At 38.7% G+C, this 19,832-nt stretch overlaps 1 protein-coding gene across 1 annotated transcript in view; it reads left to right on the top strand.

Moving 5' to 3' along the window:
• Positions 1-19,832, top strand: part of LOC124545739 (cubilin-like) — a 718,402-nt gene that overhangs the window by 113,237 nt on the left and 585,333 nt on the right. Inside the window, exons 13-16 of the mRNA XM_047124681.1 lie at positions 4,155-4,339; positions 7,575-7,737; positions 10,964-11,154; positions 17,320-17,476. Of these exons, the coding sequence (XP_046980637.1) occupies positions 4,155-4,339; positions 7,575-7,737; positions 10,964-11,154; positions 17,320-17,476 (696 nt within the window). The remainder of the gene's footprint in view (positions 1-4,154; positions 4,340-7,574; positions 7,738-10,963; positions 11,155-17,319; positions 17,477-19,832) is intronic.

Genomic DNA, 19,832 nt, shown 5'->3' on the forward strand with positions numbered 1-19,832 from the left:
TGAATGAAACTAGTATTATTTGCAGTTATGAAGAATGAGTAAACAGTGAACCACACTGTAACATCTTAGAGTATGTGATCTGCATCACACTTTAAGTCAATGATGGAATACTGTATGTCACTATGCTTGCAAAAAAGACAAAGAACTATAAACCCATCGCCCTCCTCGCCATAATTTCAAGATACTCACTAAAATTAACTTAAAGTGCATACAAAATACCCATTCAATCAGGTAAAGGATTTTGCAAGTAGATATAGGAAAACAGATCATTAGCAAACTGTGAATACAATTGTAGTACATTTTGTGATAGGAATGAATTTTTATTTTGTCAACAATTCATAAATTTTAAGAATGCTTGTGACACAGATTGTATGTGAACAGTCCATGAGAAATAAAGCATTTATTCAACTTATGTTAGTATCTAAAGAATATACAGGGTGTAACAAAAAGGTACGACCAGACTTTTAGGACACATAACTCACACGTAGAAGAAGGCAGTATGTAGTGTGGTCTTGTGTATGGAAACACAGTATTTCTCTGTTATAAGTAATTCTTTACAATTATTCATTGTCAGTTAACTGTGGGAAGGAACAGATGAACCTGTTTCTTGCATGAGAAGCTCAAAATGTCTACCTGGTTACATGATGTTTTAGGTTCTGTTTCACCAAAGGTAAACCCAAGTCATTACTTATGCTGATATGTGACCCATGTGGATGTAAATGTCAATGACGTTGCATTACTTACAGATAGCATCAAGTATTTAAGTGATTACTGTGGATTTGGTGGGAACATTGCAGTGTGCTGATGTTAATCACGACTTGATTTCTACTAAAGTTTAATCGCTGTATAACTTAAAATACAGTATTGGTCTTGCTGTACACTGTTTGTACTTGGAGAGGTTACCAGAATGAAGATGACAAACTGGAGGATATTTCAAGCAATTTATCTTAGGAAGCATGGGATGCTTCAATCTGCTACTTGCAGTTAGGGGAAGTGTGGGTGGACAAATACTCTATAACTGGGGGACACAATTCCTCACACATTTGATGACAACCTTATTGCCACTCTAAGATAAATAGCTGCAGCAAGTAATATTGTGTATAGTAATATTGTGTACAAGCATTATAAGCAGCTAATTTTTGTGTGTGGTTACATGCATGACTCATTTAACAATGTGTGAACCCATAGTTTAGTGCAACTGTGCTTTACATGGATGAGGCATCATTTACATGGGACCAGATAGTAAATTTTCACAATCAAACTGTATGGGCTGATTTGAAGTCTCGTGCTGCTGTTAAGGTGCATCACCATCAAAAACTTTATTTATACACAGTATTTCAGAAGTGATGCACAACATTCAGGGATATTCCAGGAATGATCATTCGAAACAAAAAAGTCAAGTAAACATGCCTCTAAAATACATACCTTAACACCTATGAGCAATTCTTGATCTTTGATTCTGTCAAACAAATCTCTTCTACTGCAAGCTCTTTGCTTTCCATATTTTGGGAAGTGGTAGTATGGATCAGAATGAGGAAAAAAGTCTAGTAAACATGCACTCTAAATAGCATACCTTAAGAGCTATGAGCCCTTGTTCATCTTTGCTACTTTGAAACACAACTCTACTGGAGAAGAAATGCTCATAACATTTAAGGTATGCATTTTAGATCCCATGTTTACCAGACATTTTTTCTTGTTTCGGTCCATACTACCACTTTACAAAATATGGAAAGCAAAGAGCGTGCAGTAGAAGATTTTTGTTTCACAGAATCAAAGATCGAGAAATGCTCATGGCTCTCAAGGTATGTGTTTTAGAGCCCATGTTTACTTGACGTTTTTGTTTTGAATGATCATTCTTGTCATATCTCTGAATATTGATCATCACTTCTGAAATGCCCTGTATGTTTTGGCTTTCATTTTTTGTAACATGACCTCATATTCTTTTGCTACTCAATTTCACTGCATTAATTAATATTGCTTTCTTAGAGAGTGATATATCTGATTTCCTCAAGTGTGGCTTTATATATGAGATAAGTGTATATTCTACAGAATGTAGCTTCTCATCATTTCAGTGTTAATGCCCTTTGGTTTTAAAATAACAATTTCTGAGACATGTGAATAAGAGGAGATGCACAAATTTCCTGAGCTTCACTTTCTTCAAACCGAAACCAAATGGTTTTTTTAAAATTTATTATGAGTGTTTGAAAGCTCTTGTGTCCAAACTGTGGTGCAAGATGTAGAGAATCTTATTGCCTTATACTGTGGTAGACTGCAAAACAGAACTATACATATTACTCCAGCAGTACATAAGAAAATCTGGGATTCAGTGACATGGGAGTTGATGCATATATCAATGCAAAAATTCTCTCTCCTTGTGTTTCCCACAATTAATGTTCTACTGAGAGTCGTAGAAAATAAGCTGTAATGTGGAAATGAAGTTTCTCTGGATGCATCTCCATATAACATACTTCTTTTATGTGTCAGAAATGAGCTCTGAAGTTTGACCATGCCTTTCTTGTTATTTGCAGACTATTTCAGTGCAACAGTTTACATTAAGCTTAATGAGGGTAGTGAGGAATTGAAGATTGAAAGAGGAGTCAGGCAAGGAGATCGAGATTGAACTGCTTGCCTCTGTTCCACACAAATTTCAACAACAAATGGAGGAACTCACACAGCAAGGATACTAAGAAAGAAATATAATAAGATGAAACATAAATAATACATGTTGACAGTGACACCATAGAAGCAGTGTCTAGGACATTTGAAGACAGTGCCAATAAAAATTATAATAGAAGAGTAAATATACTGTGGAGTACTTTTGGTATACTAAATAGTGTTTTTTTTTAAAAAAAAAAACATAATTTACGATCAGTGTAATTACCAATTTCAACATGGGGCAGTGAGACAATAATGAAGACCATTAATAAATGGAAGGATTTCTCAGTAAGCAATGGAGAGATACGTTTGGAGAACTACTAGAATGCACAGAAAAAAAAAAAAAAAAAAAAAAAGAAACGGGCAAACGGCAGATTGGACTGGAGGACATAATTATGAGTGTGATAAAAATTATGTGGATGTGCTTGGGACAAGTTGCCAAGTGAATGGATGATATATGGACCAAGAAAGTTGTCCATGGGACAGGAAAAGGTCCAAATGACAATATAATGGGAGATGGGTTGGTGACAAATAGAAGACACACAGGAGCAGCATGGATGCAGATAGCTGAAGACCATAATGCATGGGAAAATCTAGAGAAGGCCTTTGCCATCAGTGGATGACGAATGCCTGATGATTATTATGCTGACATTATATTTAAGAAATAACACAGGCCCAATAACAGATCTCATAGGTTTCTGTGATGGATTATGCCCCATTGAGAAGCCACCATATCTTGTGAATTGCTGTTCAGCACCAAAAACAATCTCCTGCTATTTACCTTTGAGGTATGGATGTGAGACCTGGACCATTAGAAAGGCTGAACGGCGAAGAATTGACTCCTTCGAATTGTGGTGTTGGAGGAAACTTCTTAGAGTTCCATGGACTGCAAAGAGAACCAACAGATCAATATTGGAGCAAATTAAACCAGATTTCTCCCTGGAAGGTCTAATCTTAAAACAAAAGCTGACCTACTTTGGACACACAATGCGAAGGCATGCCTCGCTGGAAAAAACATTAATGCTGGGGAAGATTGAAGGAACTAGAAGAAGAGGACGTCAGAGGATGAGATGGATCGATGGCATCACAGAAGCAATGTGTTCCAACCTGGAAGGTCTACGGGAGAAAGTGCAAGACAGGAAAAAGTGGCGTGATTTGGTTCATGGGGTCACGAAGAGTCGGAACCGACTAAACGAATAGAGAGAGAGAGATAATATTAACAATTAACCTTCTGATACCAAGACTCTGTATTGGTGGCCTTTCTCTTAAGAGTCTTTGGTGATCAACATAAGATATGTTTTACAGGCCCCAAAGACGCTAGTTGACTGTAAGATTACTAAGCATGTTTAACAAATGTTGTGGATATTGTTTGCCACCAAATTATATAATATATTTCCAGTTGGTTAACATTTTATTCTTACTGATTCATATGTTTGTGCATTTGAACTTACTTTATGAAGATAACTTTTCATGTTACTGTGAAACCTTCCATTTTCCAGAGTGTGGTGGAATTATTATAGCACAATCGCATGGCAGTCTGCAGTCTCCGGGCTCACCAGGAAACTACCCACAGAACAGAGACTGTGCCTGGATTATCAGGGCTCCTCGGAGTAAACGAATCCAGTTTCATTTCTTCTCACTTCGAATGGAGAATCACACCACCTGCTCTTTCGATTTTCTCAGGGTACTGTTTTAAATTAATTGTTGTTATTAGAATTATGATAAAGGGAACACCTCCGTGAAATATGTATAGTGGACACAGTAAACGTTCCAATTCACTGTGTAGTTGAGATATTAAGTCATTGCTAGGCACATAAACAAGGCTGAGAATGTTTCTGATCTTTCATATGAATCTTCCTTTTGAACTAACAGAAAACACACACACACACACACACACACACACACACACACACACACACAAACACACATGTACACCTATACAACTGTGTTGTCCTAGCCAACTACAATGTGCCATCAGTACAGTTCAGCTAGGATGAGGGATTTTTCTCAACCCAATAGAGTTGCAGTGATGGCCGGTATATTGTAGCCATGCAGGTATATGTGTGTTAATGTATGTATATTTTCTTACCTTTGAAGAAGGATTTATCAGTAAGCTCAGCAATATGTTGAATCTAATTTGTGTGCTTCTCAACAGCTCAATGCCTCAACTGTGTGGTTGTTACCTTTACTCCCTCAGTTTCTTATATTTTATAATTATCTATTTCTTTTACTATGAGAGTAGCACACACACACACACACACACTCACACACACACACACACACACACACACACACACACACAATTGGATAGATAAAGCTACTAATCCCTGAGCGGCAGCAGAGGAAAACATATATAATGGTTAAGTAGATGTGCAAGCTTTTGGAGCCAGTGGCTCCTTCTTTTAGCAGAACGTTTGAAGGGGATGGAAGAGGGATGAAGGAAAAGGATTGGTGAGGTTTAAGAAACAGGGAGAGTTTGAGAAAGTCGCCCAGAACCCCGGATCAGGGGAGACTTACCAGACTACTGGACAGTATGAGAAAGAAAGACAGGTCATTGGGGACGGCACTGGACAAGTTTTGAAAACCTGAGAGCTTAAAGTGGGAGATAGGGTGATTAGCAAGACAGAGATTATTGACAAAACATCCTGCTAGAATTTATAACAGGGGAAAGCTAAGTGCATTTTTCATGTAGAGGTGGAGGGTTGGAAAAGTAGACAAGTCAGAAAATAAAATATGTAGGAAACGAAAGGAGTAGTTACTGAGAAGAATAACTGAGACCAAAGAATTTAAGGTAAATTAAGGCCTGGTGGGTGATGAGAAACAAGGGCATGTTGTAATGCCAGTTCCCACCTGCAGAGTTCTGAGAAAGTGTTGTAGACCATGTTATGAAAAGGGGTATTGTGTATTGGTAGTATATACTATGTCTATGTCTATTCATCCTGCTGGTGACTTGGTGGTAATCATACCATTATGAAAGGCTGGATGTTTACATAAAAGATGGTACATTACATGTCATTTTACAGGTGGCTCTCCCTTTGATAGTGTATATGTTGTCAGTTATAGGCCTGGATAAGTGTTGGTAGGAGGGTACATATGGCAGGTCTTGCAGTGGGTACGGTTACAGGGGTAGGAGTCATAGGGTAGGGAAATGGGTGCAGAAGGAGCGTAGGGTCTGACCAGAATGTTTTGGAGATTGAGGAAGAGAGGACCACCCAATAGCTATTCTAGATGTGGTGGGCAAAATGTTGGACAGAATGGATCTCATTAAAGGACAGGATTTCCAGCATAATACTGAGTGACAAATGTTCTAACTTGGTTTTTGAAGGGATCATCAGAATAAGGGTTGAATATGATGGCCTAAGAAATCTGCTTTTTTACTAGGATTGTGGGGTAATTATTTCCAATGAAGGCTGGGGTGAGAATGGTGGTGTATTGCTCTAAAGAGCCTCAAATGCCAAGTCTGTATGGGAGAGAACATTTGACATGGAAAGGACAACAACTGTCACACTGTAAGTAATATTGTTTGTTAGTATGTTTAACGTGAACAGAAGGGTGTAGCTGAGCCTTACTGAGGAAGAGGTCAGCATCAAGAAAAGTATCAAGGGATTCAGAATAGGAAATCTGAAGTTTAATTGAGAGAATGTATTTAAAGACTCCAAAAATTTTCCATTGCAATGATTCCCACAACCAACAGTTGTAGCTAAGTCAGTAAGTATATCCACCAGTGCGATTTCAGAGGTACTTAGCAACCGATGGGCACATAAAGATGAATGACAGTGTTGCTAGATTTCAAATGAATCCTCCTGTAGAGTTACCACATATACACATACACCCTTGCCACTACGCAATTCCGAGGGACTACATTTGGCTAGCTCTGCAACTTATCTGCGGTCAGAGACTGTGGTGGGTGCACTGAGGGAAGAAAATGGGCATGCAACTCAAGGGAGGGTGGCGAGGAGGGGGGGGGGGGGAAGCTGACTGTTGGGATGGAGTGATAGGAGATGCCCAGGATATATATGAAGGAGCATGGAAACTTACTTTGTCAAAGTTGCGTACAGCACATGGTGATGTGTTGGACTGAACTGGAATGGGCATATAAAACATAGGAGGAGGGAGACTGTTGATAGAAGGGTATGGGTGAGTGAAGCTGGGGTAATGGGGGCAGGGGTGAATGTGAGTGCAGAGCAGGGGCAAGTGGAGATTGAGGCCATCCTTTGATCATGTGGCAGCAGCCTTGCCGCAGTGGGTACACCGATTCCTGTCAGGTCACCGAAGTTAATTGCTGTTGGGTGTGGCTGGCATTTGGATGGGTGACCGTCCAGACCGCAATGCCCTGTTGCCATTTTTCGGGGTGTACTCATCCTCGTGTTGCCAATTGAGGAGCTACTCGACCAAGTAATAGCGGCTCCAGTCAAAGAAAACCATCATAGTGACCGGAAGCGCAGTGTGCTGACCACACGCCCCTCCTATCCACATCTTCAGCTGAGGATGACACAGTGGTTGGATGGTCCACTGAAGATGGAGTGCCTTTTTTTAAAAAAAAAAAAATCACATAATCCTCCTGGCATTAATATGTGAGAGCTGTGGATTGTAATTCATGTAATATAATATTTATATTTATATTGTTTTAATGGTATTAAGTAAAATGTTCTAGTGGCATTGTCAATAGTAATTGGTAACTTAGATTCTGATCCTGAGTTGCTGATTTAAAGAGACATGCAGATGTATTTTACGTCATGAGATATAAACAAAACACTTCATTGAGTTAGTGTATGTACCTGTGATGTGAATGTGAAATGGAAGCTATTCAAGCCCTGAAATTTATACCTCTCATATTATGTACTCATTTAATTTTCTTTCTACATAGTATCAAATGTGACAATTTTGGAGAATTTTAAAGTGAGTTCTTTTGCCTTTAGTTCTATGATGGACTTTCTGAACGTGATCCAATATTTGCTGAATTCTGCAATTCATCAGAACCAGAGCCTCTAATGTCACCAGGAAGCACTGTTATGATTCACTTTCATTCAGACAATGAAAGCAGCGACACAGGTTTCCAGATTGCATACTCCACAGTTCCAGGTATGTATGTACTTACATACATATTTTACAATACTGTAATCACCATGCATCTATGAGGGTGAATCAGTGAAAACCTTTATTAAAGTGTATGACAATTTATTACATACATAATTTCTTATAGTTATATTTCCAACCTGATTGCCATAAACTATTTTAGAATCAGCTAATGCTAGACAAAAATCTAAAACCTCATTAAAAGTGTAAACACTTGTCTCCTCAAACAATAGTTGTAAATTTTCACAAAATTAAACTTATTGAATTAATGATATTAGACCCGTCTCTTCTTACCAAAAACAAAGCTTTGGAGACAAGAGCAGCAGTTGTATGGAAGGCATACAATTACTGTATAAATACTTCTCTCATGCCTCAAAATCTTTATGCAAATCAGTTCAAATAATATGAGTTTATAACACAATTTCTGTATTTTCATTCAAAAATGTTATGATTATTAAAAAAAAGTTGTGACAAGTCAAAATATACTTTAGAAACATGAAGCAATTGATTCAGAACGCATTAATAATTGACCATAATTAAAATGTCATCAACTATTTGTGCCCACTTATGCCACATTTGATATTTTAAAGTTAATAAGAAAGGTACTGCTTTAAAAAACTATTGCCCTTTGAGTTATATTAGGTATACCCCATTCATCATAAGAATAAACCTTATGTAAACATTATGCTGTGTATTCTTCCACGTTTGTTAGAACTTCATTTGATTTCATTTCACGTGGAGTGGAAGCCAAGCTGTCTTGAGTACAGACAAGTACAATATTGAGAATATGTTTTATGCAGTGCAGGGAATTAGATTAGGAAATGAGACATTTGAAGTAGTAGATGAGTTTTGCTATTTGGCCAGCAAAATAACTGATGACGGCCAAAGTAGAAAGAATATAAAATATTAGACTGGCAACGCAAGAAAAGCGTTTCTGAAGAGGAGGAATTTGTTAACATCAAATTTAGATTTAAGTGTTAGGAAGTCTTTTCTGAAGGTATTTGTCTGGTGTGTAGCCATATATGGAAGTGAAACATGGACAGTAGACAGTTTAGACAAACAGAGAATAGAATCTCTTGGAATGTGGTGCTACGGAAGAATGCTGAAGATTAGGTGGGCCAATCATGTAACAAACAAGGAGGTACTGGTTAGAATTGGGGAGACAAGGCATTTGTAGCATCTTTATTGTATTTAGTATTGGAGGGAAGTGTGGGTGGTATAATGATAGAGGGAGACCTGGAGGTGAATAAGGTAAGCAGCTTAGAGAACAGTTTCCTTTAAGACCAAATGAGGAAGCCGGTGCAGCAGAGAAAACATGAATCAAAAATCTGTTCATCAATTTTTTATGCAAAAAGTAAAATCTTTGTTGAGAAACTAAGTTGATAGTTTTGTAACTTTGCTTCATATAAATAAAACTCCCCCCCCCCCCTCCCCCCCACTCCCCAAGGCACTTCTGATGACTTTAAATTTGGAATGTACAATCCAGTTGGAGCAACCAGCACCTCCTGTTATGTTGTGCGATGTGATAGAGATATATGTTGGTGTCATATCACTGTCAACCTAATATGAACCAGTTAATGCACTTCAGCTCCTTTTGGATGCACTTCAAAAATGTGGGTTGCTTCTGCTTCACATCACAAGTTGCATTGCCCATCATATCATATCACCTCAATAAGAACTGAGCCTTACATTAAATGGGTGCAGTTTATTTCCTATTAGTAGCTAAATAATTGCTTGACTACTTTCACATTTTTCAAACAAAACAGTTACACCCAGTTTATGGTGCATTACTACATGAAAGAGGCCTGTCCTTTTCCTTCTGTACATAAATGACCCAGATCTAAGCACTGACTTTCAAATAAATACCTAGTTTGCAGATGCCAGTAGCATCTTTCTTATAGCAAAACCCCATGAAAACTATAAGAAAATATAAATAAAGTTACAGACCAGCTAAATGACTGGTTTGAAGTAAGCAAACTAATAATAAATACTTTAAAAATAACTTTTATAAGCATCTGTTTGAAAGGAGAAAGGAGGCAGAGAGCAGGAGGGAAGGTAGGGGAAGGCTGTTTGGTAACTGAGAGGAGAGGCAGCAGGTGTATGGGACAGGAATGTGGCAATGGAACTGGTAAGGTTGTTCTGGGCTCAGGCAGGAGGGTTTGTGTGTAGCCACACTGTAGCAAGTTGCTGTGCTCCCACCAAAAAAATTTCTGCTCTTCTTGACCAGCATCTCCAATCAATTGCCCACAGCCTAGCCACCTTTCCTAAAGGCATTAACCTCTTCCTTCACAGATTCTCAAACATCCCCTTCACATTACTGCTGCTAGTCACTGTTGATGCCACCTCCTTTTACATGGAAGTACCTCATTCCCATGGCTTTGCTGTTACCAAAAACTACTTATCCCATTGTCCTTCCGACTATAAACCAGCCATCTCATTCCTTATACATCTAACTAACGACATACTTGAACATAAATATGTTTCCTTCGAAAGGAAGATTTACAAACAGATCCACAGAAAGGCCTTGGTTACCTGCATGTCTCCCTTTTGTGCAAACTTGTTCAAAGGAAAGTTTCCTAATCACCTAAAATTCCAAGCCCCTTGTGTGGTTCACATTCATTTGTGGTATGTTCATACTGTAAGCTCAGGGCTTGTCCTTATTCCTCAACATATCTCCACTTTATATGCCTCCCACCCCCTGAGTCCAATGTACACATTCTTGGATGTGGGTCTCCACCCAGCTGATAGCTCCATCCAAACCTCACTCTGCAACAAGCTGATTAACCATCAACATTACCTGGTTTTTAATAGCTGCCATGTCTACTATGCCAAAAAGAAAATCCTATGTAGTCTTCTCACCTGTGGATGACACATTTGCAATGAGGAGAAGTCTCTTGCCCAGTATGCTGAAGGTCTTACTAAGGCCTTTACAAACACACTCCATCTCCCAACTTTTTCCACAGACACATTTCCTGTGGCACATCCTCACAAATCCTCCTTTGACCAAACTGAAGATCAGGTGCAGAGGAGCAACCCCATCATCACCCAAAATTATCCCAAACTTGAAGAACTGAATCTTTTGCCATGTCTTTGAGATTATCATTTAGTTATTGACCTTGCATCTAACAGTTTTTAAATTCCACCAGGACTGCCTGCTTTAATATTACTTTCTATGTTGCTTAATTATTTATTATTGCTATGCCTTCCTTATTTAATAATTGTTGCATTTAAGGGACGTCTGGTTGTGGTGGACTGTTTACGGATCCTGAGAAAACAATTACATCACCCAACTATCCACAGCAGTATCCTCGTAATATTGACTGTGAGTGGACAATACGTCTACCTCCAGGAGAAAGACTAAGCATTGAATTTACTGACTTTGAACTGGAAGATTCAAGAAGCTGTATATTTGACTTCGTGGAGGTAAATTTTCTATATGATGGATTTATTCATCCTGTGAATAATTTTTTGTATGAGGCATGCAATTGGTGATGTTCAAAAGGTATACGATAGTATCAGACAAGTAAGATGCGAAGATTGATGACATGAGGTGACGATAATTTAGAGTGCATGAAATTGACAAGTTTTTAAAATGTGCGTTCAGTAATATTTATTAAAATATTATAATTATGTGTCTCACTAACGATGTGCAGAACAATTAAGTACCAGGTTGGCACAATTAAAGATTTATTGCAGATGACAATTTGCGACAGTCACACACACACACACACACACACACACACACACACACACACACACACACACACACACACACACAATACATGTCTGCCATAGTTAGAGTTGGTATAAATACAAAAAACAAATTCACAGTAGTGTATATTTCATTTACAAATATCATTCATGCAATCAGTTTCATATTTCTTTGCACTCATGTGGACCAAAAATTCAGATGCAGTGTAAAAGCAGTGGACAATTAAGAAAGATTTCAGTTTCTTGTTAAACAAAGGGAGAGATGTCATGTTTTCTATTTCTGTGGGCAGGATGTTGTATTCATGTTCTGTCTTGTACCATTGTATAGAAATTCACATTATTGCTGAATTTAGCATTGTTATTTTTAAAAAACTTAAATATTTCCAATATATAAAGGCGCATCAGGTAAAATAACTGGTTTTTTGAAAAGAGATCCACAGCTGTCTATTGGTTTTGATATGTGCATTACTTTTGTAAATCTCTTCTGTGTAAGGAGAATCATATTGGGATCAATTTTCTTGGTTTTTCAATGAAATTTTAGGAAACTGTTTTTTTGTGTTGATCATCAGGTTATTTTTGTCAAACAAATCACACAGCTTGGCTGTTATTTCATTTATTGCCTCTTAGAGTTCAATATTGTTTCACTTATTGCCTCGTGAACTTCAAGATTGTTTCTGCTGCTAAGGAGGATCCAATCATCTGCAGATAGTGTACTATTTGTGGCACTAATGTCCAATGGTAAGTTTTTTCTGTGTAGTAGGAACAGGATTGATCGAAGTATTGAAACTTGGTGCGCGCTTCATGTATATCTTCATAATCAGAGTATAATGTTCCGATGCATGTTTTATGGCTACTTTCTATTTCCTGTTTTTAAGATATGTGCTGACCCACTTGATGCCATGGGACTATAATTTCTCTAATAAAATGTGATGTGTGACATCAAATACTTGTGACAAATGTGAGAAAATCCTAACTGCTTTTGGTCTTTTGTCAAGTGGGTCTAGAGTGGAGTGTATGTATTGTGCATGTATTCCTACATGCAATAATTGTGAACTGATTCTTTGTGAATCCATACGGAGCATCAGAGTGGATTTGGTCCTTTTCCAGAAACTTCAATTAATCATATATATAAGATCCTAAATGTTATATTTTTCAGTTGTGATCTACTTTTGTCACATTTGCGTGTGATTATTAGAATATTATTTATGTGTCAGAGATATGGTTTGCTTATTGAAAATTTTGAGAAAATTCATATCAGTGATACATAATTAAGAGCAGAAGACAATCCTAAATTGTATGTACAATATAAATTGATTTTCATCAAAGATATACATTTAATAATAAACCATATCTCTGACACATAAACCAATATTATAACAGTCAAGCACTAATATGACAAAATAAAAGTACATCATAATTGGTAAATAATTTTTAGGATCTTAGAACATAAGTAACAGTTATATACAAAATGAAAAAGATATGAATGCAATGTTTTTGATATATTTCCGGAAGTTTCCAACACATTAGTAACAATATATAGGTCTGTTTTTTCCCCTATATTACTTTTCCTCACCTCTCTTAAAGACTGGAACAGCTTTCACCATGTACAATCAGAAAACATACAGACGGTTGAAATTAAAGTGCAGCTGCTCACAGAGGTCCAGTGTTGGCTGTGAGTATTGTATGCCAGTGAAACTTGGTAGATATTGTAATGCGCTAATGTGGAACTGAGTTACCCTGGAAAATTATAGTTAAAATTCTGGCCATCAGTTGCAAATCTAGTATTGTGAATGCAAGACAAATGTACATAAAAGTTTCCGTGCTTAATGAACTAGGAATGGGCCGTGGGTAGAAAATGTCAAGCCAGTGAGAAAGGCATAACATTAATTTTATTATCAACCGCCACTTACACAAATTGTTGAGTATGAGCACCAGAGATGTCACTGAAATGCTGCAGGTAGACACTGAATGTGTCCCTGATAAATGCATTCTTTTACTGTACCCTAGAGCCAAAAGTCACATGGATTCAAATTAGGTGATCTTGCAGGCCATGCATTTGGAAACCTCTGGAGATAACACATTTGTGGAAGGTTGCATTAAGCAGACCTTTCACTGGGTGAGCAACATAAGGTGTTGCCCCATCTTGCATGAAAACAATGGTTTCCACAGAGTTGTGCTCTTCCAGAGCAGAAATCACATGTTGTAGAATGAGATCTCGATAATGTCCAGACATCATGGTACATTTGACAAGCTCTCTGGATGTCTTCTCTTAAAAGAAAAATGGACAGAGAATAGCAGTGCTTGTGAATCCAAATCAGACAGCACACAGTCACATACGGGAAGTGCAGTTATTCTTCATATACAACATGCAGTTTAATAGTACCCCAAATTTGGCAGTTGTGTGTATTCATTGTATATTCCTGTAGTGTAAAACATGGCTTGTCACTCCATATAAAATTCCCCAACCACATATCATCAACTTCAATCCTTTCCAGAATCCAAAGAACAAATTCAAAAAATTGCTGCAGATCATGAAGTTCCAGATGCTGCACTGTCTGGATCTTATACAGATATCAATGTAAAATTGGCCACAAAATTTTCTGTATTGTTGACCTGGGGATGGACAGTTCTCATGGCACTGCACTAGCACTAGAACTACTCGAAGCATGTGCATGGTCAATTACAGCAACAGCATCCGAGCTCACCAGTGTTTTGAATTTTATTATCATCTTCTTTAAACGACTTGATGACATCGGGCCTCTCCTCAGACTTTCCAGTCAGTGATACTCTCTCAGTGCAGGACTGTGATTACTGCTGTTCACAATAGACAGTTTTACTAACCGTGCATGGTCTCTCTTCTCGACAGTCATTCTATTCACTCTCATTATGGCTTGTCAGATGACAGCATGGATGTTAGACCATCATACAAGCAGTGTGCAACATTTGGTGGCCAAAATTGGATTTTTTTTTTTTTTTTAGTGTAAATCAATTCCACATTAACGAATCAGAATATCTACCAAGTTTTGCTACCATGTGATAATGACAGCCCACACTCGCTCTACATGAGTAGCTGCATTTTAATTATAACCACCTGGTACCTGTCATCAAAGATGAATTTTACACATTAGAACATGTGACAGCTGTTCTACTGATGCAGTTCTTTATGACTCAGTCAGAGATATCATCAGTTACAGATAGTTTTTAGACTCTTTGTTCTGAATATAATTTCATCAGCAATAATATCCAAAAGAACATAGAAGTTATGTAATATTTTATTTCACTTTGCATACAACATAAGGGTTTCTTTATGCCTTGTAGTAAGTTATTTACAAAACTTGCATAGTGGTTATTAAATATATTGGGAACTTCTTGTTGCTCAGTGATTTTAGAGGTTTTAAATAAGAGTCGTGTTTTTGTATTCAGGAGGCAGTTGATTTGTTCCACATGTTGTTACGACAATCCATATTGCCTGTGCTTTGTTTTGAGATGTAGCAACATAATTGTCATTATCCATACTTTTGACATGCACAATAACTTTCTTGTGGAGTTTGACATATTTCTAACATTGCCCTACCTCTCTTGTGGCAGGTGGGGGAGCACATTGGAAGATTTGTTATTTGTAAAAATTAATTTATGAGAAATCTTTTTGTGTCACAGTTGTTTACTCATGACTTCTTTTTAGAGGCTTTTAACGTAGTGTTTTTTAATTTAGGAGGGAAAGTAGTATGGGAGTAGTCAAGGAATGTATTTAACCCTCAACCAGGCATGCCATTTTTCATATCTGAGCAGGCATTGGGCATACTTTGTACACATGTAAAGAACAGCTAGATGTCTTTATGTTTTCAAGGTAAACACTATACTCAAAATCACAGCTTAATGTTACTTTAATTAAATGAAGGTTAAATGGGCATCCACTGTATGAGCTAAAGACCTGTTTATTTAAAAAATAATGAAATGAACTTTCATTATCTTTCATTGTACCACTCTGTTGCCATGAACAAGTGTTACCCCACAGTAACAACCCACTCGAAGCATTAACACTAGGAGGACAGGCATTAATGAACCAAGTGGAAGGACGGCTACCAATCAGTTTGACCAGTGATGTTTATCTTTTTTTCCATTCAACTTTTTAAGTATGGTGTCTTTAAATGTTGCTAGTGTACTTTGCTCACTCCACAGATGTGTTATGCTTATATTTTTCTATAGAAACTATAATTAACTAATGAAGAAACAAGAACCGGAGTAAAGAATAAAGCATAAATACAATATTCACATAAATTAAATTATTTACTAAACTTACAAACACAAATAAACACATAATTATAAAATACCTTATTTTATCTCTATGACACGTTCCCAGTCGAAGCTGTTGGGATCTAATGCACAGATCCCAGCCAACTGCAAATTTCTTTACTAATTATCTGAAAGACAACTGCCTCATCATGGGATTGTGCTGCTAGCTTGTAATATTGGACATTTTCATCCATGGATTGTATTTTTTCTCGCATAGCTCACTGTTTATTTTGCACGCTGGGGTGACAAAAGTCGTGGGATACTTCCTAATATCCCGTCGAACCTCCTTTTGTCCAGAGTAGTGCAGAAATTTGATGTGGCATGAAGTCATTGGAAGTCCCCTGCAGAAATATTGGGCTGTGCTGCTTATAAAGGCGTACATAATTTTGAAAATGTTGTCGCTGCAGGACGTTGTGCATGATCTCACTTATTGATTATGTCCCATAATGGGATTCATATCAAATGGGATTGATATGAGATGATCTGGACAGCCAAATATTTGCTCATCTACTACTTTAAGTGCCTCATTTCCTATTCTAATTCCCTCAGAATCACCTGATTTAATTCTACTACATTCCATTATCCTTGTTTTGCTTTTGTTGATGTTCATCTTATATCCTCTTTTCAAGACACTGTCCATTCCATTCAGCTGCTCTTCCAAGTCCTTTGCTGTCTCTGATAGAATTACGTCATCGGCCTGCCTCAAAGTTTTTAGTTCTTCTCCCTGAACTTTAGATCATACTCCAATTTTTTCTTGTGTTTGCTTTACTGCTTGCTCAATATAGAGATTGAATAACTACATCCCCTGTTGTGCCCATTGACTCTAATAACTGCCATCTGATTTCTGTACAAATTGTAAATAGCCTTTTGCTCCTTGTGTTTTATCCATGCCTCCTTTAGAATTTGAAAGAAAGTATTCCAGTCAACATTATCAAAAGCTTTTTCTAAGTCCTTGTTATTAATTTTGTTAACACTAAGCTTGCACAATCAGGTAGGAATGTACATTACTTTAATAAAGTGTGGCTGTATATACTAAAATGACTGGAATATGTTCTTTCTAGTACCATGTAATACTTGATCAGTTTTGTTGGTTGTTTTTTTTTTCTCTCTCCTGGATATTGTGGGTAATAGATAGCACTTATATATTGTAGAGGTATTCTTGGTGGAAACACTTTTTACTTATGAAATAAAGATTACGCTTTATAAAAACCACATACCTAATCCACAGGTATGAGAGTTCATTTATTCTTTCAGTATATATGTTGATAGACTTTGGATGCTTGGTAACCCATTATTTCCATTAAATGTGTGTTAAGGTTCAGTTAGAAAATCAAATTCAGTTATTCTTCAAAGAACATTGATTCATATAAACGTTGGCTTTGTTGTCATGATTTTGAGCCCCTCTTACGTAGTTTAGGTATTTTAATTTTTGAAATATTATGTGTACCAGTGCATATGTTATCCAAATAAGAATCACAAGAGGGAGAGGGAGGAAGAGATGGGTAAGGGTTGGGGGAAGAGTAGTGTGGGAGAAAAGAATCAAAGTTATATGTTTATTGTCGGTGTTGTGTTTGAATGTTGCAGCTGAGAGATGGAAATTCAGAGGAATCTCCACTGATTGGTCGCTACTGTGGAGTGTATGGGCCACCTACCTTTATGTCAAACAACAACAAACTCTACCTTCGTTTCCGGACAGACATGTCAATAACCAGAAAAGGCTTTAGCATGAAATATCATGCTGGTGAGTGATACCAGTTAATGTCTGTTAATGAAATTATAAACTATAATTCAGATTAAATAATATTACCACTGCTGCAGTTTGCTGTCTTCTTGTGAATACATAAAGCTATTTCCTCATATTTGTGTCTCTCACTATTATCTTCAGTGCTTAACTTTGATCATTTTCAAGTATATTGCTTAAAACTTCTGGAATGTGCAAACATTAGATAGCGCTGCAGAGAATTTTACACCAATAACACTTACGTAGAGTCACTCTGTAGTATCACACTATTTCCCACAGAATGCCAAACAACTTGTGCAGGTTTTTCTTTATAACCTCGCATATGGTTATTATTTTAGAGAAACTTTGCATTGTTAGCTGCTCCAAGCAGAAGATGTGCTGCACAGTTTTTGCAATTTTGACTGAGATAAACTTACCCTGCAGTGTTCCTCTTTGGCATGCCAGTAGGAGATATACACTCCTGGAAATTGAAATAAGAACACCGTGAATTCATTGTCCCAGGAAGGGGAAACTTTATTGACACATTCCTGGGGTCAGATACATCACATGATCACACAGACAGAACCACAGGCACATAGACACAGGCAACAGAGCATGCACAATGTCGGCACTAGTACAGTGTATATCCACCTTTCGCAGCAATGCAGGCTGCTATTCTCCCATGGAGACGATCGTAGAGATGCTGGATGTAGTCCTGTGGAACGGCTTGCCATGCCATTTCCACCTGGTGCCTCAGTTGGACCAGCGTTCGTGCTGGACGTGCAGACCGCGTGAGACGACGCTTCATCCAGTCCCAGACATGCTCAATGGGGGACAGATCCGGAGATCTTGCTGGCCAGGGTAGTTGACTTACATCTTCTAGAGCACGTTGGGTAGCACGGGATACATGCGGACGTGCATTGTCCTGTTGGAACAGCAAGTTCCCTTGCTGGTCTAGGAATGGTAGAACGATGGGTTCGATGACGGTTTGGATGTACCGTGCACTATTCAGTGTCCCCTCGACGATCACCAGTGGCGTACGGCCAGTGTAGGAGATCGCTCCCCACACCATGATGCCGGGTGTTGGCCCTGTGTCCCTCGGTCGTATGCAGTCCTGATTGTGGCGCTCACCTGCACGGCGCCAAACACGCATACGACCATCATTGGCACCAAGGCAGAAGCGACTCTCATCGCTGAAGACGAGACGTCTCCATTTGTCCCTCCATTCACGCCTGTCGCGACACCACTGGAGGTGGGCTGCACAATGTTGGGGCGTGAGCGGAAGACGGCCTAACGGTGTGCGGGACCGTAGCCCAGCTTCATGGAGACGGTTGCGAATGGTCCTCGCCGATACCCCAGGAGCAACAGTGTCCCTAATTTGCTGGGAAGTGGCGGTGCGGTCCCCTACGGCACTGCGTAGGATCCTACGGTCTTGGCGTGCATCCGTGCGTCGCTGCGGTCCGGTCCCAGGTCGACGGGCACGTGCACCTTCCGCCGACCACTGGCGACAACATCGATGTACTGTGGAGACCTCACGCCCCACATGTTGAGCAATTCGGCGGTACGTCCACCCGGCCTCCCGCATGCCCACTATACGCCCTCGCTCAAAGTCCGTCAACTGCACATACGGTTCACGTCCACGCTGTCGCGGCATGCTACCAGTGTTAAAGACTGCGATGGAGCTCCGTATGCCACGGCAAACTGGCTGACACTGACGGCGGCGGTGCACAAATGCTGCGCAGCTAGCGCCATTCGACGGCCAACAGCGCGGTTCCTGGTGTGTCCGCTGTGCCGTGTGTGTGATCATTGCTTGTACAGCCCTCTCGCAGTGTCCGGAGCAAGTATGGTGGGTCTGACACACCGGTGTCAATGTGTTCCTTGTTCCATTTCCAGGAGTGTATGTTACATAACCAGCTAAGTAAAACAATCTGTGCACTTTGCATGTTTAGTTATATACAAAAGGTGACTTATAAGTTTATGTTTTGGAGTGAGATCACTATTGCCATATACAGGGTGAAGAAAAATCCAAAATGATATTCCCCAAGCTCTGCTTCTACCAGTTTTTCCATTCATCTGTAAAGAATTTGTGTTAGTATTTTTCTGCTGTGACTTATTAATCTGATAGTCTGGTAATTTTCACACCTGTCAACACTTACTTCCTTTGGTATTGGAATTATTATATTTTTCTTGAAGCCTGAGGGTAATTCGCCTGTCTCATAAATCTTGCTCACCATATGGTAGAGTCTTGTCATGGCTGGCTCTCCCAAGGCTATCAGTAGTTAATAATGGAATATTATGTACTCCCAGGACCTTGTTCCAACTTAGGTCTTTCAGTGCTCTATCAAATTCTTCACGCAGTATTGTATCTCCCATTTCA

This window comes from Schistocerca americana, chromosome 8 (assembly GCF_021461395.2).
Source record: "Schistocerca americana isolate TAMUIC-IGC-003095 chromosome 8, iqSchAmer2.1, whole genome shotgun sequence".
NCBI classification, from domain to species: Eukaryota; Metazoa; Arthropoda; class Insecta; order Orthoptera; family Acrididae; genus Schistocerca; species Schistocerca americana.